Source organism: Pteropus vampyrus, unplaced genomic scaffold (assembly GCF_000151845.1).
Source record: "Pteropus vampyrus isolate Shadow unplaced genomic scaffold, Pvam_2.0 Scaffold7, whole genome shotgun sequence".
NCBI lineage: Eukaryota > Metazoa > Chordata > Mammalia > Chiroptera > Pteropodidae > Pteropus > Pteropus vampyrus.
Window position 1 is genome coordinate 12,098,241 of NW_011888788.1, and position 25,453 is coordinate 12,123,693.

General features: G+C 39.6%; 1 protein-coding gene and 1 non-coding gene across 2 annotated transcripts in view; one reads left to right on the forward strand and one right to left on the reverse strand.

The window, feature by feature from the left end:
* The window catches only part of KIF16B (kinesin family member 16B), a 245,989-nt gene that overhangs the window by 85,311 nt on the left and 135,225 nt on the right, over window positions 1–25,453 (reverse strand). The window contains exons 17-21 of the mRNA XM_011371247.2: window positions 14,891–14,944; window positions 11,739–13,103; window positions 8,015–8,164; window positions 6,158–6,254; window positions 5,405–5,455 (exon numbers count right to left, since the gene is read on the reverse strand). Coding sequence (XP_011369549.1) covers window positions 5,405–5,455; window positions 6,158–6,254; window positions 8,015–8,164; window positions 11,739–13,103; window positions 14,891–14,944 — 1,717 coding nt within the window. The remainder of the gene's footprint in view (window positions 1–5,404; window positions 5,456–6,157; window positions 6,255–8,014; window positions 8,165–11,738; window positions 13,104–14,890; window positions 14,945–25,453) is intronic.
* LOC111746816 lies at window positions 14,319–14,437 on the forward strand. Its single transcript, XR_002783270.1, has one exon. It is a non-coding gene; the product is annotated as a 5S ribosomal RNA (ribosomal RNA).

A 25,453-nucleotide genomic window follows, 5' to 3' on the forward strand; every position in this document is an offset into this window, starting at 1 on the left:
TTCTTGAAAATTTTCCCTGGTAGAAAATCTACCAGCCAAGAATATGACAAACCAATTTTAATAATGTCCTCATCACAGACTCAAAAGCCTTCATGAACATATTTCTATGTGTGTGTGTGTGTGTGTGTGTGTGTGTGTGTGTGTGTGTGTGTGTGTGTGTGTGTGTGTGTGTTATGGGGGGGGAGTCTGGGGGTTGTGGAAGTGGCAAAAACAGGCTCCATTTAAAAATATTTAAATTTTATTGTCTTAAGAAGACAAAAAGCCTTCACTTAGCCACTGCAAACAAGTCTGCAACCTCCAGTGTGTGGATCCTTACGTACTTCACAATTTCTTGCCTTTTCTTAATCACGTCCCCAGTACCTGGGTATACAAGAATTAATGAGGAAAATGTAGAACAAGTTAATTAGCTTGTTGTTAGCTCTGATGGGGGAAAGAGAAGATCTGTACTTCCTGGCCAAAGGGAGATGTAAGTTTCTGGATGGGTAAAGCTCTGACACTGTCTTTATCATTCTTTAAAAATAAAAATGAAGAGGAGACTATGACTTTTATGTTGCCCATTATGGAAAGATCTGACCAGAATAGAAAATGACCCGTCCATGCTAGGGGTAAAATAAATGGCTCAATGGAATTGCTGACTCATTCCACTGTGTAAGATATTCCATGAGTAGCTATCATGAGCTCGGCATGATACTGGCTGAAAGGGGAAGGAGAGTGGTTGGAACAATGAAGACGTGCGCCTCCTTTCTTCTAAGATTTTGGAATTTAGTAGAACACACATGCCCAAGAAACAAGAGTCTACTGGCAGAGCAACCCGGGGTCAGATGAAAAAAAAAAAAAAGGCAAAACGTGTAACCTAATCCTTACGGGAATGTTGAATAGAGGTGGATAGAAAGGAAAGAGTCAATCAGAAGAGAGAGAGATTCTGAACTGGCTGGTTTTAAGCCTCTGACAGAAGAGGAGGACAACCTACAACTGGATGGTACTTCTGAGGCTGACATGGTTGTAAACTCATCTCAAAAGGAAAGCCAGAATACCAACTGGCTCAGGACAGCAGAAGGCCTTGGCCAGAGGTTAGGAATGACTGGGTTAGGTGAGAGGCAAGAGGGAGGACAGCCAGGGAAAGGTGCTGAATGCCTTCTGAGGTGACCCTATAGCTGATAAAACAGTGTAAAGAAGCCATTAGAAAAAGTAAGATGTGGAGATAAAGAGCCTTCCTAGAACAGAAGTACCAGCTCAGAGAAAGAACTGGTATGTGGGGGAGGGAGCATGTGGCATAGGGGGAAGGCAGTCAAAGATCAACCAACAAGTAGGAAACTGAAATCACAAAGGCTGGAAAGGAACAGTCAAGAAGGTTGAAAGGCAGAAGGACAGGGCAACTAATTGAGAAGGAGATGCTGCAGGGCATATGGAGGCTTCACTGCACCTATCACAGTGAGGGGAGGGCATCTGAAATCTCTGGGTCCCTTGAGAAGCTTGACATATCACTAATGTGCTTGGCTACATAGCTTGTCCTAATCACAGCTAAAACAGAGGATGTCGGTGAAGGTTATTGCCCAACTGGGCACTTTTTCAGGCAGCACGAATTAGTCTGCTGGAACCCAGCAGGCACAGACAGGCTCCAAGCCACCACACTATTAGTCGACGTGAAGCCAAACACAATCAAAAATGCTTTAATCATCTCACAGATAATTAGGAGAACCTAAATTTACAAGGCTAGGGTTCAAAAAAAATGAAGCAAGGTGGTGATAAAGATATTTTAACAGTACTCTGCTATCATCTATTTTTATTTTGTTGTAGATATTTAAAATATTTGCCTCTTCAATTTTAGAGGTCTGTATTTTTCCAGTTTCAAATCAGTTAGCTACACCGAAAGTCATAGTCCTTAGCTGCATTTATAATGTTCATTTTATTAAAATTTCAAAAAATATGCACAGCATTTTCACAAGTCTCCTTAGAGCCTTGTCATGTGTGAGATTAGCCACAGAGCCTCATCCTGAGAGTTGAGGGTCAGTTTCCAGACGTCAGGCGCCACGTTACGACTGTCACGAAGACACAATGAGCTGGTGAATGAATGGACATTCTGGGCATCTTGAGAATACTCAGATGGACTATTTCTTAAATGTGATGGAACTCTGAGTTTTTGTAAGAAGACAAGTTCGACCACTGGTAACGGTTTCATTTCTGGAACAATGATGCACCTGAATTCACTTAAAGCACGGCATTTGATCACATCAAACCGTGTTCGTGGAGGAGGTGTGTTTAGAGACCGAATGTGTGGATAGAAAACTCGATCTTCCCTCACGAGGGCAATGTGGGTGTTCAGAAGGACCAGCGACTGGCAGCAACCTTGGCTGGAGTCACCTTCAACTCTGACCGTCGTGTAAAATAACAACTGCACCTCTGCCAGGGAGGGGATGTTGACTTCCATATTTCCATGAAGAAAGTAAACTATGTCGACCAAGGTGTTCTGGAATTTGGATGACAACTGAACTCCATTTGGCAAAAGTAAATTGGGGATTTCTGCTTTCCAATCAAGAGAAAGCTGAACCAGATCTTGCTGGAGCAAAGGATGACTAGTGTAGGCAGCGGCATCAGCCTGGGGCATCAGAACATCTAGGAGGTCATGGCATATTTGCTGACAGAGGTTTTTGTTGTAACTAAATACAGTCAGCAGCTGACTCTCTGCAGAACCCAGGAATCGAATGTGCTGCCCGCCAAAGCCAATTTGAATTTCCCGCAGCCCAGATAGAGGAAGAGCATAGAAAACGTCCATGGAGCCTGGGTGGTCATCTGACCAGATCAAAACATATAAAGTCGAAGGAAGCAGGAGCAAACACGCTGGCTGGGGGTCGGGTTCTGTGCAGTTGGCAACAGCAAGCCAGTAAATGCCTCTGACTTCAGGCATGTCACCCAAACTTTCTGGTAGAGAACAAGCCACATGCTCAAGAAAGTCTTTTAAAGGGCATTCTTGAAGTTTCAGCATTTGATCTGAGAATTGTATGAGGGTCTGCTTAAACGCAGAGCTCCTTCTAGCATCCTCATACTCCAGGCGGACAACTGAACTTGGCAAGGAACTTGGCACCTCTGTGGCTGTAAAGCCTAGTGCTCTGTAAGGCACTGTGCTCTCTGCTGGCCTCATGGCCCTTGCCTCCTCGCTGTTGCTATTGCCAATTTGATCTGCAGAAAAAGAATGAGATTCTGATGACATCCAGTGTGACTTCAAGGGCATGTATGGGGGTAAGTGTTTCACAAATTGCAGTCTACTGATGAATGTTGTTACGTGGGGTGTGAGCCCAATGGGGTCCCACAGGCTCCCCAGGTGCCTGGCTTGGCTGATCGCTTTTGTGCCTGCCTGTAGCAGGCGACTGCTGGTATCTTTATAAAGGTCTGAGAACCTGTGATAAAAATAGCCCAAACCACTGTTTCCTTCTATCCTGATATTTATCAGAGACTCTGGGGTGCTAACTCTTTTAGAAGCTAACTCTTTCTCAGTGTGCTGCTCACTACAAAACTTCGAGGCTGGTGCACTCTGAGGAATGTCGGCGGATGTACTCTCCTCACTAGAAACACTTTCCGAGAGAAAATAGCAGAGTAACTTGCTTTGCCTGGTCTGCTTGCTCCCACTATTCGTAGACATTTCTTGGGACGTATGTTGCAGCAAAGTCCAGCTGGACTCGATCCCCAAGCTATGTTCATCTTTATGAATCATCAGCTCACTGAAATTTTCTGACTTTCCCTGAAAATATTCTGCTCTGCTGACGTTGCTTTCATTAAGAAAAGAGATTTTAGATAGACTGAGACATTGTGGATGAAAACCACCCACATACTCAGGACGACTGTATCTGTAATCACTGTCCTGCAGCACCCCGTGTGCTGAGGGCTGATCCCTTAGCTTGAAGGTTCTCTCTTGTGATGCTGAGGAGGAAGCTGCAGGGCCTGAGATGCTCCATGTCAGGGGGTCATTCTGGTGGTTTCTCTGATCCACCTCCCTCCTCTCGTCTTTGCTGGAAGTGTCAGTGACATCTTTGGGCAGCAGCGGGGCAAGACACCCTTTCTGTTCAAGATGTCAAAAAGAGTTGAAATGGGAATGTGGTAGCAGTTTTTGCAAGTTTTTTTTTTTTTGCAAATGAAGGTTCTTGTAGTCATTGGTTTCATTGTGTGGATTGATTCAGAGGTTAAATCAAAAGCTTAAGCCATTTATACTGATTGATACATGATTTAAAAATATATGATCTAATTCACAAATAGAACATCAATTTCCTTATTAGATAACTTATAAATTGCCGAGTATTTTTACAGAAACACCTTGTATGGAATTGATCTACAGTATCCTTTCTTGGTCTAATATTTACTCATAAATAAATCCTAAGACCTTTGGGTCAGTTTTCAAAAGGTCAAATTTAGTTGTGAAAATGAGTCACAATCATATGGCCACACGTAAAAGTTATCAGGGCATACTTAATGAAAATCAGACAGCAAGGCCAAAAGAAAATGACAAGTATTCTAAATCAAGTTGTGTTTCTCTCGCCTCTTGGTTGGTTTTATGAGAATCCTTCATTTCACCTGGCTGGGTGAGACTGCTATTACTATATATACAAACCAACACCATGAAAGGCCAGGCACCATGGATATAAAGAAATGAAAGGCAACATCCTGATCTTCATGATGTTTTGGCTAAAGAGAAGGATGTCTGGAGGAAGATAATGTTTAGAAGATAGGAAGGAGAGAGTAACAGTGACCAAAGTCAGTTAAACCTAATGTGGAACATTCAGCCTTTCACCTCTCGCTCTCTATTCAGTAACTTATGAACACCATCTGTAAAATTTGTACCACCCAGTAGTTTTTTGTTGCTGTTGTTTATTTTTTAATTTAGGAATATATGGAAAAGACAAGTCCCTCAGTGAAGAAGAATAAAAGTAAACCCTTACAAATCACATGACCAAATCATAAGAAGCTTGGTTTGACAATCTACCAGAGAAATAAGCTAATCAACCAAGAGTTATTTCCTTTGTACTACTGCCAACTCACAGTTTGTAAAATAAGCAGGGTTTTTAAAACTTAGAGAAGTACTCAGTTTCATTTCCAAACCTCATATATGATTCTGATTACATAACTCCTTCCGTCTTTTAAATGCAGACCAAGGGAAAGGATACTGTTACGAATGAAAAATTGGGCAAAGCGCCTCTAAACCACAGCTACATGCCATTCAAAAAAAGTCAAAGCAGTTTTCGACCCACAGGATTCATTTAATTTTTAGTCCATATAATAGCCTGCCTTCTCTATTAGCCATTAATCTCACTGGGACTTCAAATTCTAATTATGCAACTAAACATTAAGAAAATTTAATCACACGAGCATGCCATAATTTAAGGCGACCCCATCAATCTGAAAAATCACTACCTACCTCATATTTTAGCTTACGTTGAACGGTGCCATTGTGAAGTTTTTCATTATTCTGAAAATGAAGTAAAAAAAATCCCTGTATTAAATTATAGCATCTTCATCAAGGAGAAAAACTGATTTGATTAGAAATATTTATGGGAACAAAATTCTAAAGAAACATACTTGTCATTTAACAATGACAACCCTTCTACAGAATTTATATTCCAAGGTAAACATGACTCTATTGATCCATCTGCCATCTCTGTAGGAGAACTGAACCATTTATTCTCAATCTTAAAATTCTAATAATAATATTAAAAGCGAGATTTCATTAGGATACTTCTTATGTTGGCTGGAAAGAAATGAAATGTTTCTATTTTGATAAAAATCAACTTGTGGCAAATATGTACCTTCTCAAAGGCAAAATTATATTTCTACTTAAGATAATTTATCAAGCAAATTAAATACTTATGGATATTAGTTGTATTTCTAGAGAAAAAAGAAAATGTTACATGTAGACTTTTTATAACTCAAACAAAATAAATAAAGTATTTTAGGAAACTTTACATCCACTTAAGAATTTCTCCCAGAAGTTTAAAGTTACTCTTGACCTAATACTATTTATGAACTATTGGGCTCCACCCAAGCAATCTTTGATTTTTCTAGGACATTTGCATCTCAATATTCTCACTGACAAACAATAATAAAATAAAACAACATCAGCACCAAGAACTACTGAAAGGTCACCTTGAAAACGATGGCTCCTTCAGCTCACCTTTGTCATAGCTGCAGCTGTACTGCTGTCACTGCCAATCACATGATGCAGATCCTGAAGACGTCTTTGGACTTCTTCTTCAATGTAAGCACTGACCCTGGAAACAGTGGAGATGGGGGTACTTGAACACATCTAACCACGCAGAACATCTGTGATCCTTTTGTTACTATGTCCTTCATAACAGGAAACTTTCTCATTTTCAATGCCAAACATAACAACTCAGGACCTTAAACATTATTCTACTTTCTGCGAAATCTAGTGCTGTGTTTACAATCTGTGTTTTCTCCAAATGAGAGAGAATTGGATGGAGAACAGAATCTTGAGAATGGAAGAGAGACTAAGTGATCCCATCCAGCTCTCTCTTGGATTTCCTTAGTGGAAGCCATGCTACAAGGATCACAGACAGTGGTTTCTGAGTATCCATAGCCTGTAACCGTGGGTCACTCACTCTGAGACCCGACACTTCACTCGCTGAGCCCTGGGTTTCTTACACAGAAAATGGTGATAGTTATTAAATCACAAAGTTATGTAAGAGTATTAAAAAAAAAAAAAAAAAAAAAAAAAAAAAAAGAAGCGAACGCAATCTCTAAAACTCTTCACTATTCAATGTCTTGCATTGTTCTTCCTCTGTCTTGTCTCTCCAACTGAGTTACTGGCACCCGGCAAGGAGAGACCTCATTTTAAAGATATCTACCTTCCAAACTGCCTGGCACAGGACCAAGATAATGGAAACCAGAAACAGTTGACTTTTGAGGCAGTTTTCAACTGACTATTTCATATCCCATAGAATGTAGGTGAAATTGTATGAAGTACAACCATCCACCCAGAGGAATCGGGGAGACTAATTTAGGAATTTTACTTCCATGTATAATCTTTCTAGTGGCTTAGACTGCCCATATGGAAGTCTTACTCAGCTCTAGACACTCCCTCCCCCAGTTCTATAGACACTGATTAGATGCATTAGTTAAAATGAACTGTTTCGCATGTTTATATCTTACCATACTAAAATAAAATCTGGATTTACTTTTCTAAGCACATGCATAGTCTATAAATATTTCTGTATTACTGACCACAGCAAAATGATTTTTCAACATGCTAGGTAAAGAGATTAGTATTTTAGGTAAAATAGCCCAGAAGAAAGGAGTTAGGATAACAAAGTACACTAAAGAGCTACAGAGGCACATGCTATTCTGAGTAAATTTTAATACCCAAATACATGTCTGCTAATACCTAGGGCTCAGGAATGCCCAATTTGAAATGTTCCCATGACATAGATGGGGTTGAGAAAAATAATCAAGTTTCTTATAGGCGAAGAATGATTAAGTCAATTTATCTGAGAGCTTTAAGTCACAGAGCAACTGATAGAGTTACCCAGGTTGAAAATCATTTTACTATGGTAAAATCAGATATATATTTACGCTATTCATGATCACTCTGGATACAGTGGTACACTTTTTGTAACACACTTAATCTATTTGTAATCAATGACTTCTATAAATTGTCAAAAAAAGGTCTTTCTTCCTGGTATAATTCAATTAACCCTACTTCCTTGTTCCTCTCCTTTCTGTATGAGCTGGTTTTCCTGGACCTTTTCATTCTATCTTCTCATAGAAACTCCTTGCACCAGAATTCCTTGGATTTAGCTGGCCAGTTCTGAGGTCTTTGGTTCCTTTGAAATGATACCTCAACCCATCATTGGCCAGGCAGAGGCTGATGGAGACAAAGCATATCTCAGGAACATGGATTACTTGTCACCTGTGACAGATCCCTCCATATGTAAACTGGCCAATATGAGGTACGATGACTCCTTAAATGACTTCAGAAATGTAGGCATAGCATTAATTTAATGTCCAGTACCTGGCATCCATCAGAGGAACCAGGTGAGATTTTTCAGCACTGGATGACAAGCTAGAAGCAGCATTCCCCTCCAAGGTCCCACGATGCCCTTTTTGAACATCATCAACCTCACAGATCTTCTGCTTTAACTGCTGGATTTCATGTTCCAACCTATAGAGATGGGAGTTACATGAATTCATTCATGAAAAGTATTTCCTGAGCCTCATCACTGGTTGGGACACTGTTCTACAAACTATGGGGGATCCAGACAAAAACTCTTATGCAAATAGCTTGATCTTCTAATAGAAAAGTTACCACATAACTTTAAGACGAAGTATAACTGATAATGGGCCACAAACGGGATTCAGAACAAGTGCTGTAGACATCCAAAAATTGAGTTTTGCCATCAAGGGCAAAGATATTCCCACTGTGCTCCAAGCAAATTCTCAGAGGTAGAGATGACGGGTTATGAGTCCACTACCCTAGCTTCAATAAAACAACTGTTTACTACATATCAGGATCCCACTAAATATTTCCATTTGGCAAAGAGATCTACGCTTTAGAGAGTTTTTTAAAACCACCAATTTAGAAGATACCTCATGTTCGAGGTAGTTGTTCTAAGTTGAATCTTCAGAGGCCAGTGGGAATCTGGACATTTGGGGATGACGGTGGAGGGTTCTCCAGGTACAGAAAGCAATATGAACAAAGAGGCTAAGCCAGGAAAACCAGAAATCCACTTTGGCTAAGGCAGAGGGTGTGAAAGGCAAACAGAGGAGAGATCCAGGAAAACAGACTATCTCGAGAAACTCATATAAACCATAAACTGTGGAACCGAACATGTTATTTCCCAAGATAAATAATGCATCTAATGTGATGTGAAGTGTCTGGAAGGCTGTTCTCCCACTGGCCCAGGCACATTTGAATCCAAGGCCATTAGGCTAGAGGGGCAAGCTTGCCAGTAAATTTAGTCTCAGGAATGTAAGACCCAGCTAGGGGCTACAGCCCACTCACTGTGTGAACTTGGACAAGTTAATGAAATCTGGGTCTCAATTTCTTCATGTATCAAATGAATCAACTAGCCTCTCTAAATTCCTTCAGCTCAAAAAAAAAAAAATCAGGGTTTCTAGCTTCAGATGCTGACACATCATGATATTGCTTGCTCTTTGATGTCACCAACAGCAACTGCCTGCTCTATCCTGAATATGAAAGCCAAGTTCTTAACTGGCATGAAGGGATTACGGGGTCACCAGGGTCAACATCATGGGTTCCATGGGAGGCAATGCTCTGCTTAACTCAGTCCTTCATCTGTCTACTGATTAGCAAGTACCTACTGAGCATCAACTTGCATAGCATATAACATTTTCAAAGGAGGAAGGAATAAGTATAAGAGTGATATTAGGGGCCAAGTAGTAGACCAAGAACCAGGGAACAATGAACAGATTCTCAGAGATTGTAAGAAAAATGAACCAGATGTTAGCAGGTAACTGCCAAAGTTTATAAAGATGACACCCACTAGAGTCGTTTAAAGAAACCCTTTAGGGCCAGGGCAGAGGAAAAGATTCCACAGAACAAAGGGGTTCAAACAGGGCCCCAAAAGCTGAGAGGGATTTGTAGGAAGGGTTGCTACACATGTGAAAAACTGGTCTTCCCGGGCAGCAGCTCTGGTCAGCAGACAAGAGGACAAGTGGCTAAGAGTCGTGTGGTAAGTGAACCTAGATTCAAGTTGCGGCTCTGTCACTTTCTAACTGCCTGACACTTGTCCTTGATAGTTATAAAACCACTGGGTGGAAAAGAAGACAGAAAACGGATTAAATTCTTTCATAAAGCAAGCTGGCAGGAAAAGTTAAGTTTAGTGCACCATTGTCTAATCTGGTTCCACATGAATTTAGTATTTCACACTTGTGGAATTTCACAAGTGGTCAAATCAGCCTGCACGGCAGGCCCCGGCTCAGCCATGAGAACTCAGAGAGATAATAAAACACTGAACGCTCACAGAAAACCACAGGAGCATCACAGCCAAAGCAAAGAGCTCAGATTTGTTGGACCGAATTAGGTCTTAAGCTGACTCTACTCTATCAAAACACATGAAGCTAAAAGCCTCCTTTGCGTGGCTGCTGGAGGAATGCTGACGCTGGAAAATCGCTTCCACAGAAATCACAATGCTGTATCCACTATAACAGAGTATTAATACTAAATGGCCAGGGAGTGAAGCCGGTTGACAAAAGCCAGTGACATCAAGCTAAAAGCTCATGCTGCATTCTTACTGTACACTGCAAGATACAAATTGAGAGCATGCCCTCCACTACTTTAAATTTCCTGGGGCTGGAGCTTTGTCCAGCAATTTCATTTACATAACATACCTGCAATCATTTTCTTAAACCTCCAACCTATTTCTCTGAAGTAATAGCATTATGGTTTTTGATTGTTATTTGTTGCTGTTTTGCCTCAGGGAATTACCAGAGAGCAATTGCAAATAGAATTCTCAGTATAAGGCAGATCATTTGAAAGGAGGCTGTCTTGACCTTTTCAGGCAAGATGATAGATGCAAGTTCCAGCAACACCTCAGAGTAGGCTCTGCCTTATCATCAACATGGATCCCAGACCTCTGTCAAGGTCAAGCTGGGCTCCTAGAGGGGCTATGACTGAGAGGAATGCTAGGGAATGGGTAGCGTTCAGATGTTCCAAGACAGAAAGGGCTGGGCCAGGGTATGAAGCCCCCTTGCAGGACAATAAATCGGGTGATGTTTGCAACCAGGAGGCCCTCAGCCTTTCTGGGGAGTCTTGGCATCACATCTATAGGGCTACCAAAAAAAGCATTCTTGAATTCATGTATTTATTCATTTTGAGAACCTACTGTGTGGGAAGCAAGTGACAAGGGATAGGGTAAAGAAGATGAATATTCTCTCTTTAGCATGAAAATGGTACTAGTTTCTGGTTTTATTTTTCAAAATCAAACAGCAATATCAATAAATCATCACTAAACCTGCCTGAACATAACCACTGTGTTCAGAATGATCAGGAGAGTTTTGTTCATTTGGTTATCTTTTAATACAGAATCCTGGAGCCTCCCCTCAAATATTGTGAATCATCAAGGTGGGAGAAGTACTGTTCTCTTACCTATCAGGAGAGAAAATCAGTACATTTTGCAATCTGTGAGCACAACAGGGTGCTATACTATAACTCAGGCTAGCCAGGGAGAAGATGTGAAGTCAACGTTGAGGAAAGGGAGAGGGAAAGAGAGAAGGAAGCAGAGGAGGGAAGAGGAAGAAAGCAAAGGAAGGAAGAAAGGAGGGAGAGAAGGAAAGAATAAACAAAGGGTGGAGAAGAGGGAAAGAGAGAGGGAGGGAGAGAAAGAAAAAGGAAGGAAGGAAATGGAAGGTCATGGAAGGGAGGGAACAGACCAGAAGGGAAAAAAGGAAAGGAAGAAGGAATCAAGGCTAGAAGCTTTCAGTCTTTCGTATTCATCAAATATTAAAATGTACACATTCCATAGGTCGGTGGGGCAATGGACAAGGGCTTTGCTTTTGTGTGCGTTTTCAACTTTAGACCAATGATTCTAAAACAAGGATCTTAAGAAGAAAGTAAAGAAAGTACTTCTCTCAGCATTTGCCTGTATAGTAAAGAATATAAAAGCTAAAAGAATTACTTTTAAAAAAAAGTAAGTGAGAGACAAACTAAGAGGGATAGAAAACGCACAACCATTTGGCACAAAAGGTATGCCATGCTTTTCCTTTCCGCATCTCACCTCTCCCGGTCCTTTTCCAGGGCTTCCTGCTCAGCTTCCAGGCTAGCCTGAAGCCCCGACTGCTCGCTGCTGCTGCTGCTGCTGTTCAGAGTGGCCAGCTTTTGCCTCTGCTCTTCGATCTCCAGGCCCAGGGTGGAGCGTCTCTGCAGGGCCGAATGCCTCCTCTCCAGCCTGGCTACAGCACGCTCCAGCGCCTCCCTCTGCTGCTTCTCCCTTGATTCCAGAATCTCCTTTTCCTTTTTCCTTACTTTTTCTTCTTGACGTGCTATGTTGGCAGTGAATTCAAAGGTGGCCTGGAGCCTCTGCAGCTGGCTCGCATTGGCTTGGTACTGCGCAAGCAGTTCTTCTTTCTCTTCCATTTCTTTTTCTACTTGATAAAGAGTGTTGTCTAAGCCGAGAGGGCCTCTGTCAAGGATTTCAAAAGCTCTCTGCTTTTCTTCTAACAGAGTTGGCAAATGACTCTGCAGGAGGTGCTGGAGCTGGCGTTCTTTATATTGCAGCCTATACTGTGATAGCTTTATTTTCTCTAGATCTTGAGCCACCTGAGTGACATCTGTGACACCATCATCATTTTTTTCCAACAACCTAAATTCCTCTTCATTTTCAGATTTTAAATGCTCCAGGATTTCCTGTTCTTCTTCAACTTCTTTTGTTAGGAGGTCCTTCTGCTGAACCAGATCCTTCTCCAAGTTGGCTAGCTTAATTAGCTGCCTTCTCTTGAACTCTAAGAAATGCAGCTGAGCCCGTTCTAGTTCCTCGCCATCATCATCGCCCTCGGCCCCGGCTTCCTTCAAACGCAGAAGGGACTCGCGGATGCCTTCCAGGTCTCCCCTCTCTTCCTCCACCCGCTGTAGCTCCCCTCGTCGGAGGAGCCGGATCATCTCCTGCTTCTCTCGGAGCTGCTCTTCGAGATGGGCCACGAGCGTGACCTGCTCCTTTTCTTGCTCCTCCAGCCTCTTCTTTTCCGATTCAAGCTTGGCATACTGTTCATCTTTTTCCCTTTTGAGCCGTTCCAGTTCTTGAAATATCTGGATCTTCTCCACCTTCTCATTGTTGTTGAGTTCCTGGAGCCGTTGGAGTTCTTCTTTGACCAGGAAGAACCTCTCTTCTTCTTGTTTCTTCTTCTGCAGCTCGATTTCCTGCTGCTCCCTAAGCCTTTCCTCTTCAAACTTTTCCTTCTCAGCGAGCAGATCTTTGAGCCTGCTCTCGATGTGGAAGCTGCGGCGTTTGAGGCTCTCCTCCTGCTTGCGGATCTGGAGCTGGACGATTTCCGTCTCCTTGCGCTGACTCTCCACCTCCTGCTGCATTCGCTCCAGTTCCGCCTTATCTGATTTTTGCTTTTCCTCCATTTCTTCTATGAGCTTCCTGAAATGCAAAACGTTGACTGATCATTATCTGATCACTGTGTTCAAATGTTGCTCTAACTTTCATCTAACTGAGATGTTCGGAAAATGAATGTACAATATAAAGCCAAATCCTTCGCCACAATAAAAATGAGGGAAAACTGCTTTTCTATTCATTTCAGCAGCAGGCTGTTTAATTTTTTTACTCTGCAACTGTCCGACATATCATTTGCCTAATCTCTTGAAGTAGCCTCTGATATCATTTCTTTGTAAAGTCTATAAGCATAATGTGTTATGCATGATATAATTTTAAAAGCCCCCTGAGCTCAAAGAAAAAGAACCATGCCCAATTTAAATTTAAATGTGAATAATTTTATTCAGCCCAATGGCTAAAATGCAACAGAAATTCAGTTATGAGATGACATTAAATAAAAATGCTTATGCTGTCCTCAACTCACTGGGGTCAAATATGAAAGTCAAGATAATCGACAGTTTGTTGTTCCAGCTCAAATAACTACATGCTTTTTAGCATTTAATCACTAGTTTAGGAAAAATAATAATCACCAAATAGCCCAAAATATTAGTTTACTAATACATAACACTGAAAATAACAGAGTCCCCATTAGAATACTTAAGTGCATGACTCAAGGGGTTACATGTCATGTTTTGTGTAGGTGAACAAATGACCCCCACTAGATGCTAAATTAATGTTTGGAGATTGGGATGGCCTCTAAAGCAACAACACAGGGTATGTAAGAGTACTGATACATGGCCTCCATCTCTTGACCCACAAGGATCTATCTTATATGATGCTGGAAACTAAACTAATTCATCTATAATAACTAAACTCTAGATTCTAGAAAATAAAAATCTACTTTGTAGATTTTCTATGGTCTTAGTTTCTATTCCAATATCTATCCTTGGTTCATTTCTTGGATCTCCTGTCTTTAAATAGGACAGGAGAAAAAGGAGGAGAAAATACTTACAATTTTATCAAAGAATTACACAAACAAAATTCACAACTATAGAATATATAACTCCCCAAATATATATTTATATATAATACATATTTATATAATATATATTTATATTTATATATTTGGAGAATTATATATTCTATAGTCGTGAATATAGAATATAGAATATAGAATATAGAATATATAACTCTCCAAATCAATAAAACAACCAGACACACATACGTCTCAAAAGAAAAGTGAGCAAAGAATATGAAGAGGCAGTCTATGGCCATGCTACCCTGAATGTGTCCGATCCCATCTGATCTCAGAAGCTAAGCAGGGTCGGGCCTGGTTAGTACTTGGATGGGAGACCACCTAGGAAGACCAGGTACTATAGGCATTAAAAAAAATATATGAAGAGGCAAATTATATAGGGAAATGCAAATGGCCAACCAGCATAAGGAAAGATGTTTAAAATGGGGGAAGCATAAGGCAGAGAAATTGTCATTCTTTCGGCTTTTTAAAACTTCGGTGGATATTTTTAAGGAAGATTTACTTTTGAGTTAAATAAATATATATATTTGGTGTATCGAATTTAATGAATGTATTAAATTTGTCTACTCACTCTATTCCTCCTTTCTCACAAGTATTTGAAGATGAACTATTTAAAAAATTCAAACATGAAGTCAAACTCACCAGCTAAAGAGAAATGACCTATAGTCATTAGACATGTAAACAACAGACATAGAGCAGACGGAGGTACTAAAACAGACACAGATGAAATCAGTCTAGGATATTAACACAAGTATCCACAACTACAGCAGTATTAAAACTTGTACTCCAAGGGGCTTACCTTTTACTTTCTAATTTTTCAAGTTCTTCACGTTGTTGCCGTTCAAATTCAAGTCTAATAAAATCAAATGAAAATGAGTCACTTTTCTGAAAGAGCTTTTCTCACTTACTCTCTATATTGTTATGTATTACAGAGAAGATCAGTTATTTATATGTTGTTTTTCATTACTATGGATTAGCAAGTTTAAAATGTATACTTTACTCTATGACTGATTAGAAATTAGACATACTTTTGGGTGCTAGAATTCAGACTAAAAAGAACATATTTTACTTAAAGGAAAAAAAAATAAACACCACTGTTTTGAAAAAGCAGAGTTAAAGGAGACTTCTAAATGATCAGCATGTCTACTCTATGCAGCTTAGTCACTGATGAGTATATAAAAATGGAGAATCTCTACCTTAGACAGATGGGTCCTTTTATAGGAAAAAGACTGCCAGGGAGGTAAAGAGAGAGAGAGAAAGCACAGACATCAATTAAGAAAAGAATTAACTGGGGGAAACATCAGGAGAACAGCAGTAAGGTACTTAAAAGCTAATAGCCATGCACAAATTGAAACGTCTTTCTATAAATATCACATTTCCCAATAATTTCTTGAAGCAAACACACCAAAGAGTTATGTTTTGTACACTTCCCATGATAATTATAGCAGTAATAATAATTGAGTACCAATCATATTGCAAACAGTAGTCAAGTTCCTATTTTTACTACTTTATAGTTATACTGCATGTAAGCTCGATAAGATCCTCTTGTAACTAGTAATTATATGATGTAGGAGTTCCTGGGGGCTCCTACATCAGATCATGAACAGATTTACCACAGTGGTAGAAAACTAAAAGGAGTGGAGTCATTGGGAATTTTAAAACAACTTGCTAAATTATTCATAACAAAAGTCGATTTCTTCTCAAATATTACTGCAAGATTACTGCAAGATTTCACTATTCCTATTAAACAACACAAATGGTAATTCTTACACTTACACATATTCCTGTTGTGGAAGATGGCAAATACATCTAAAAAGCTGAACAACGGGAAAATTCACCATAAATTGTTTTCCCTGGATAATGTGCGAATTCAGATTGGCAACAGTTACCTTTACAATGAGGTAACATGTATTTCAAATAGACCTGTTACCAATTTAATTTGGGCTAATATTGAGAGTAAGATGTCTGATGGCTTCTGTAAGTAGAATTGAGTGCTATGCTGAGTGATTTACACTTTAGCTTACTTTGTCTTCCTAGCAAATCCTTAAGGTAGCTAACAGTATCTCCATTTCATAGATGAGGAACCAAAGCTTGGAACGTGTCCAAAGTCACAATGGTAAGATGTGTTGGAGCCAGGATTTGAACTCACAGCAGCCTGCTTCCAAAATAGCCTCAATTAATTTTATGAGCAATGCTCAAATTTATGATATGTAATAAAAGCATTAAATCCTTCTTTGAAACTTGTCATTTAGGGTTTTATTTATTCTATTATCAAATAAAAATAATCTGTGGATTACAGGCATTGCCACCCATAAGAAATCAATCACATAAATATATGTAAAATGTATTTGTTAGTTCCTGAGTCCAGCACATGTGTCATTACACTAAGTAGGTACAGTATTTCATTAAAGTTAATATAGGATCATTCTCTTTTATATAATGATAAAACAGAGCCATGAGAATTTTTCCTAATAGATATTTTTAGACTTTGGTACAGTTTAGTCTTTCTATAGATATTTATACAGCCAAAAAGAATTCCTGGATAAAACACTTTCAAAACCAGAGAATTTCCTTAATGGAATTGTCTTTATTTTGTTTTTATTTTCTGTGAACAACAGCTCAATGGGACCATCAGGAGATATTCTTCTGACAATGTTATAAGAACATGGTCATATGCCAAATGCAAGTTCGATGAAAACCATTCACCTGAGTTTATTTATAACGTGCAGGTGCTGAGTTGGGCACTCAGCATGCACTTTGTTCTCCCAACCCTAGCAGGTTAACATGTTTCTCACCCCACTTTATAGAACAGGAAACTGAGGTTTAGAGCAGGTAAGTAGCAGAGGGAGGACTTGAATCTAAGTTTAGTACTAAAATCTGTACTGCAAATTATTGCTAACAAGTTGCATGGTCTCAAGAGGTCATAAAATATAAGTTTTAATATCTTCATCTCTAATGTAACACTATGAACACTTTTTTTTTTTTTTTAATGAGCATAGTGCCAGGCACAAGCGATACAGTAGTCTGTAAGGCAGACGTGGTCCCTGCTCCCAGTCTATGACAGTCACATAAGCACAAGGGGTGCACCCAGTATGTCACAAGCCAGGACTGAGGAAGGACATAGTGTTATAACATACAGAGCAGGGCACTAACCTACAATTTTGGAAGCATCTGGAATCAAGGCAAGCTACTCAAGGAAACCTCCATCTAAGCTGTACCATTCTTCCTCATGCATGATATAGAAACTCAAGAGAAGCTCAATATAACCAGATCTTGGCTTGCTGTGGGGGAAGTGGCAAGTCATGAAGCTCAATAGGACAAAAGCTGGACAGTGAAGGGCTTTGAACTTATATTTAGAATTTTGAACCTGACCCTACACATGATGGCAGAAAATGTCGTGGAATAGGGTTGTCGAAAAACAGATGACATGGTGTTCTGTAGAGAAGTTAAGAAACAAATTAGGAGGTAGTCATGTAAATAAGAGATGATGGAGGCAGGACCTAGCATAACTGAGATAAAGAAGTGAAGATATCTTCTGATATTCAGAAGATTGAGGTAACATAACTTGGTGACTGGCTGCATTTTATTGGGGGTTGTTATTAGAAAGAAAGAGTCGAAGATGACCCTCAGGTCTCTGGCCAGGTTACACAGTAGGTGGGAAGGCAGAACTGCAGAGAGGCTGAACTGAGAGGTGAGCAGGTCCGATCACTTATAAATTCTGCTGGTTATAAAACTATATAATGAGCTATTTAACCTTGGATGCTTAATTCTAACAGAAATTGAAGAAAATAGCAAGCCTTACCTTAAAGGGTTATAGCCAAGATCAAAGGAGATAATTCACAAAAAATACCTGTAGAGCACCTGAATATATCAGGGGATGAATTGTTACCTCTTACTGTTAAGATCCACTGAGATAAGGAGGAGCACGGGGGACGGGGCCGGTTGGGGAAGGGGAGAAGTAGCACTGGTAGTTGTACTGTACCTCACATGGTGGTGAGGGCGAGGGTAGTAGTTAACATACACTAAAGCTAACACCCGGTGAAGATTCATTCTCTACCAGGTTCTGAATACTCTGCGTTTAACTCTCACAATGGTCTTGTGTGGTAGGTGCCATCATTTCCCCATTTTATATGTGAGAAGTGGCCATACTGCTTATAAATGCACTATAAAGGACTCTAGATACTGCCATTTTAATCTCTTCTCTAACTTGCCTTCAAGAAGGTAAGCTCGCTGTATGTCAGAAACATGGCAGAGTGAGAGACATCTCCCCTTGAAACAATAATAAGCTGAACATCTAAAACTCAACAAAAAACACCCAAACTGCACACCAGCACATCTGAGCATGGGATCTGCGCATAAGAGCTACCACAGGTCAGCACCCCAGGTGTCAGGCTGTGGACTAGAGAAATAAAGAAGCTGCCTCTCGCAGGTGCAGAGCTCCCTGTAGGAGGAGGGGGAGGGAGAAAGTGCGGCGACTTCCCTAAACAGCCCTGCCTGGGAGAGTTATGAGTTCCATGCAGCTGGTGGCAGGGCCCAGCCATCAGGGCAGAAAGCAGAGAAGTGGGATGGCAGAAAAACAACAGTTGATTTTTACCAGCCCCGGATGCAAAACCAAGGCTGAGCCATAGCTCCCATTCCCCAACCCAGAGGGAATTCCCCATATCCTCCGAAACCGATCACCATGGAGCCCCAGAGGAATCTGAGCAAACGCTACCGAAACTGTTGCTAATACTGTCAGGGACTGAAACTGAGGGTAGGGAGCATGATTAAATATCTATAAGAAAATAAAAAGGCATTCTTAAGGCTTTATATAAAGCAGGGATACAAGAGGCTTAGATGCCATCTACTGGAAACCAAAAGAAAAGTGCCTTCTTTGCAGCAAACTAAAGAGAGACCTTTATATATATATCTTTCTGGGGAAAAAAAGCAGAATACATTTCCATTAATGCCCAGGCTGAGAAACAGTCCATTAAACACCATGAACAACCAAGGTAACAAGGCATCTCAGAAAGAAAGAGAAAAATCTTCAGAAAATAAGCTTACAGACATATAAATATGCAACTTAAATGACAGAGAATTCAAGATGGTACTTCTGAAAAAACTCAGTGAGTTCCAAAACAAGTCATATCAACAATTTCAGGAATTGAAAAAACAACTAGATGAGCAAAATGAGTTCTTTAGCAAGGAGACTGAAACCCTCAAAAAGAACCAAATAGAACTCCTAGAGATGAAGAACAAACTGAAAGAAGTGAAAAATGAAATAGCAAGCTTGGAAAGTAGAGTTGACCAAACGGAGGAAACGATCAGTGACATCGAAGACAGAAATCTAGAAATAAATCAGAAGGAAGAAGAGAGAAACTGAAGAGTGAAAATTAATGAAAGAGAAATACAAGAACTAGATGATACCATCAGGAGAGGAAACATAAGAATAATGGTCATTACCGAAGGGGAGGAAAAGGAGCCGGGATTAGAAAGCATTTTCAGACAAATAGTTGACAAGAATTTCCAAAATCTAAGGAATGAGATGGAGCTTGGAATTCAAGAAGTCAACAAAACACCCAGTGATCTCAACCCTGGCTTTCTCCAAGACACATTGTATTAAAAATGATCAAAAATCAATGACAAAGAACGAATTCTCAGGGCAGCCAAGAAAAAGACGATGGTAACCTGGTAAAGGAAAATCCATTATTGTCGGACTTCTCACTCAGCACAAACTTTACAAGCCAGAAAGGAGTGGAATCAATTATTCAAACTATTAAATGAAAGAAACTACCAGCCAAGAATAATGTATCCAGCAAAGCTCTCCTTTAGATATGAAGGAGAAATAAAGACCTTTCCAGACATATAAAAATTGAGGGAATTCTCCATTACAAGGCCTGCATTACGGGAAATACTGAAAGGGGTCAGCTCACATAAAACAAAATGACAAAAAAAGTACTTAACTAGGAGTAGGGTAGCAGGCAAATAGAAGCAGAGGTGTATAATCCTTACTAAGAACAGGGCATTATAAGCTTAAATAAGAAGAAGAGATTTGCTATAGCAAGATAGTAATGAACATTCAGCAAACCGAGACAACAATGACTGAAAAGGGGAGGATTCAAAGATCCAAATTCTCAAAGGGGAATGGAGATAAGGCACACGCAGAAGAAAATGGACTACTAATATATATAACTATCCTTTACATATTTGTAATGGTAACCACATGCCAAAGATTCAGAACTGAAGTACATAACATAAAACAAGAAGGACCAGATGGTAAAACCCATAAAACCCAACCAGGAGAATCAAAGGACCATCTGAGGATTTAGGAAGAGGATGGCTCAAGTGTTGTGGATGAGGACTAGATTGAACAAGGAAGTAAGTAAGGACAAGAAAAGGCTTACAGGCAGAAGAAAGAAATCAAAGAAGTCTCCATGATGACTTATTCATGTGGAGTCACTCAAGAAAGTGTCAGGATATAGGAAGATGGTAAAAAGGAAATATGTGGAGGGCAAGTAGATGACAACCGTAAAAAGAGGCAAAGCATGGGAGAGGCAGATGCCGAGTGGATGGACCAGGAGTGCTCTATGGGTCAGCTCTATGTGACTTGACAGCAGCTGGGGGGAAGACCCAGGAGTCTTTTGGCTGATAACCTCACTGGTTCCTCCTAAGGAGATTTCATTTTAGAACATGTGACAGAGACAGGTAAGGGAAAAGTATTTGAATCGGTGGCAGCTGTCACCCTCAGGTGTATGAGGCCACAGCTCTGATTCCTCCTAAACAGAAATACCTACTGAAATGCAACATTCTCAGTCAAGAAATCAGAAAGAACTAAGTTGTACACCTGGTACTAATATAATATTGTCTATCAACTGTAATTGAATATATAGATATATTTTTAAAAACTCAGAGATTCCTATTTTAATTCTTAATGAAAAAGTATGACTTTATTTCTATGACTTATTTTTAAATAGGAAAAAGGTTTGATTGCTTTCTACTGAAAGCAGTATGTCCTTAATAAATAATGACTCCCATTTCTTCAAAACTGAGAGTAAAAAGAGAAAAAAAATAAAGATGCTTAGACTTAAAACAAAGTCCCAAAAAGTCTGAAGAGAGAGTCATAATTAGTTAGGAACTACACTTTAAATATGAGCTGATATGAGCTAATGCAGTTACTGTATAACTTCTGTTAAATATTACACATTTACTAATCATACTTTAAAATGCACCTCTTTCCATAGTCAGTGATAATTATTTCAAATAGCAAATCTCAAGAGACTACAAAATATAAATGTGAATGCGTTAATATCAAGGAAAAATATCAACTATAACTTTATTTTAATGTGGCTTCATTTTAAATAAGTGTCATTCACTATCTTACTCTACTAGAATTATCTTGGCCTCAAATGCTAACTTCCTGAATTTTAAGTTAAAAGGAAAACCACAAAAGGATATAATTTTTGCAGCAGTTTTTAGCATTTAAAATGACATCTGGAAGTACACATACTGCATTAGATCCAACAAAAAAAGTATAGCATACAAGTGATTTTTACAAGAAAAAGTTTATTTTATTTGTTTGCATTAAAAGACATCTAGCATTTTCAGGTATAACTAAACATCTTGTAATTTATATTTCTGTTATCATTGGAAATAAAAAGACAAGAGGGTGGGAATTTCTCAGCTTGCACCATTACATTGAAAGTGAGACTGTGATTATCAAAATAAATAAATAAATGAATGAACTTAAAGCATGAATATGTCAGTCCTTGTGTTGTCCCAGTGGTAATTAGTTTTATACTTCTGATGTTATTTCACTTTCTTAAGTCTAGCCAATGCTCGAGCTGGCAGATGCGTGGGGTTTGGGGTGGGCAGGAAAGGTAATGTAAGCTGAGCTCCAGGATACAATATAACTGGAAGGGAGCTCTTATCAGGCAATGGAGGTGAGCTGAAGGTGAGGTAGAATATTTTTAGCAGGTATGTGAACAGGTAAGGAAAAACCTCCTGGTCCGTGGGTAGGCCTGGATTTTCCTATGTGACTCATAGGTTATAATCAAATATAGGAATGACTTTATAGATATGCACAGGGCCCTGCATTCACTTGATGCTGTACTGTCATCATCTTAAAATTATTATTTTTGTTTCTTTTTTAATTAAAATATAATAGATATATAACATAATAAGATGTATAGCTATATAAATATATAACAAAATATATAATATAACATATATACATAATAGATATATAGATATATATCTATTTATATATAAATATAATAAAATATAATAAATATAATAAAATTATATAATATAATAAATATAAAAATATAATAATAAAATTAGTTGCTCACATTTACATTGTACAATTCAATGAGTGTTTTTTTCAATTAAAGTTGGCATACAATAATAAGTTAGTTTCAGTTGTGCAGCATAGTGATTAGAGATCCATATACTCACAAAGCGATCACCCCACTAAATCTAGTACCCCTTTTCCCCCTTACATATTTATTACAACACTGTTAACTACTTTCCTTATGCTACACTTTATATTTCCGTGTCTATTGTGTAACTATCCATTTGTACTTAATCCTTTTGCTCTTTTTCACCATATACCCCAACCCTCCTCCCATCTAGTAGCCCTCAAAATATTCTCTGTACCTAAGAGTTTGTTTCTATTTTTGTTGTTATTTATTTTGTTCTTTAGATTCCACAAGCATGTGAAATCATGTGATATTTGTCTTTATCTAACTTACTTCATTCAGTGCAACACCCTCTATCTCCATCAAAGTAATATTTTTTTTCAACCCCTTCCTTTTAGTCCGTGTGTGTCTTAATCTGAAGTGAGACTCTTTTGGGCAGCATAGGTAGGGGTCTTGTTTTCTTATCCATTCAGCTACTCTATCTTTTGGCTGGAGCACTTAATTCTTTTCCATTTGAAGTACTTGTCGATAGCAATGTAGTTATTACCATTCTTTATTCATGTTTTCGATACATGTTTTTTCTTCTTAAAGAAATCTCTCCAATATGGCCTGTAATACTGGCTTGGCATTGATAAATTCTTTTAGTTTATTTTTGTCTGGGAAGCTCTTTACCTATCCTTTGACGCTAAATGATAGCTTTGCTGGATAAAGAATTCTTGATCGTAGATCCTGGGTTTCATCACTTTAAATATGTTGTGCCAAACCCTTCTATCCTCCACAGTTTCTTTTGAGAAATCAGCTGCCAGATGAATGGGCGCTCCCTTGTAGGTAACTAACTGCTTTTGTCTTGCTGCTTTTAAGATTCTCTCTTTGTATTTAACTTTTGGCATTTTAATTATAATGTGTCTTGGTGTGGTCTTCTTTGGATTCATCTTTTTGGGGACTCTCTGAACTTCCTAGGAGCATATGTCTATTACCTTCACTAAGTTAGGGAAGTTTTCCATCATTATTTCTTCAAATGGCTCTTCAACTTCTTGTTCTCCTTCAGGTACCCCTATGACATGGATGTTTTTACATTTAAAAGTGTCCCATAGACTCCTTAAATTATTATTATAGTCTTGGCTTCCTTATTCTTGCCATTTTGATTGAGTGTCCTTGGCTTTCTCATCCTCTCTAGGTGGTCTGATCCTCTTCTTTCTCCACTCTGTTGATTCCCTCTAATACACTCTTCATCTCTGATAATGTGTTCTTCATTTCTGAGTGCTTCCCTTTTATAATTTCCATTTCCATTTTTATGTTTTTTATCTCTTTGTTAAAGTTCTCACTGAATTTATCTACACTTCCCCTAAGTTCATTTGAGCATCTTTATAACCAGTGCTTTGAACTCTGCATCTGTTAGATTGCTTGACTCCATTATTCCTGGATCTCTGCTCTGTTCTCTCATATGGTTTCTGCTTCTATGTCTTCTCATTTCTCCTGCCTTTCTGTGTCTGTTTCTATGTACTAAGCAAAGTTCTTAAGTCTCCCAGTCTTATTAGTGCAGCTTTGTGTGGTAGGTGTCCAGTGGCACAGTTCTGAGAGGGGTTCAGCTACAGCCAAATTTAGCCCTAGCCTATGCCCCTCAGGGCCACCTGTTAAGATTCAGCAAGCAATCCACAGATGCTGTGTTACTGCTGCTTCAAGAAGCCATGCCAGAAACCGAGGCCAGCTGCCACCAGTGTGAGTCTTGGCGCTGCTCAGCAAGGAGCACTGGAGTCACCAAAGACACACCTGGATGTGGCTTGGGTAAGATCTTGAGTTGGGGGAGGTGGAGTTTCAGGGAATCCTCTGAGCGGAGCAACCTCTGCTATCCATTTTGATGACCTCTTAGCTATGACGGCACTGCGTCTGCATACTGGGAGTGGGGAGGGCTCAAAAGAAGAACAATGGATACTACCGGCACTTCTGCCCCGGAGAGAGCCTCACCTCCAGCTCTTACTCCAACAACTCATTGTCCCCCTGTAAGTCCCTGGTGCCCCCCAAGCAGCTGACCCTGTGCTGGTGCTCAGAGCAAGCAGGTCTGTCACTGCGAAAGTCCGCTTGCGGACATGTCCCCTTTAAGAGGCGTCTGCAGTTGCTAGCTGCCACTGCTGTAGCCTTCATCCCACTCAACTGTTCCGGGATGGGCAGCCTCACATCTTCACCACCTCCTACCTCTACCACTGCAGAGTGATTTCTTATTTCTCTCCCTAGTTGTAATGCTTTTGTTCATCTAGACTCTTGGTGACTCTGCTTGCTGTTTGCTCCATGTTTTTGTCACAACTTTGACATGGTCGTAACAGCAGATGAACAAAGCCTCTATTATTTACTCCATTTTTAGGTGCCTCTCTAAAATTCTTAGCATATGAACAAAAGGTGCCACATTTCTTCCTGTACTGAGCCAGGCAAATTATGTAGCTGGCCTGATCAAGTGTCATTTTTGAAAAAACTCCCGGCCTCTTTTTTGCAATGTTTGGTGTCATTTCTCAGTCTGGATTCTGTTAAGGGATAGATGGAAAGGAGCTAGAAAAGACTAGAATTTGGCATTAGATGATTCATCTCTCCCAGATCCTTCATAGGGGATTAGGTTTAACCATAATGAATTCTTTAACAGTTTAGACCAGAATGGCTGACCTTCTTACCACCCTACCACCCTCAGGAACTTCCAGTCAGTTTCAAGTCACCTAATGAATGAGCAAGTCCCATAGACCAAGGAAATATTAAAGACTAATGAGAAAGTTTGAATTTGGATACTGGAGTTTGTGCGAGCCCTACCTAATCATCTCCTTGACCTTGAGAACCCTGACATTCTAGGTGTTATTTAGAGGCTGAACGGAAACCAGTTACTACCCCAAGACAGGCACAGGGAAAATCATGAAAGGAAGAATTAGCCATTCATCCAGATTCTGACTATTCACAGAAAGGCAGTGTGGTCTTTCCTGTGTACG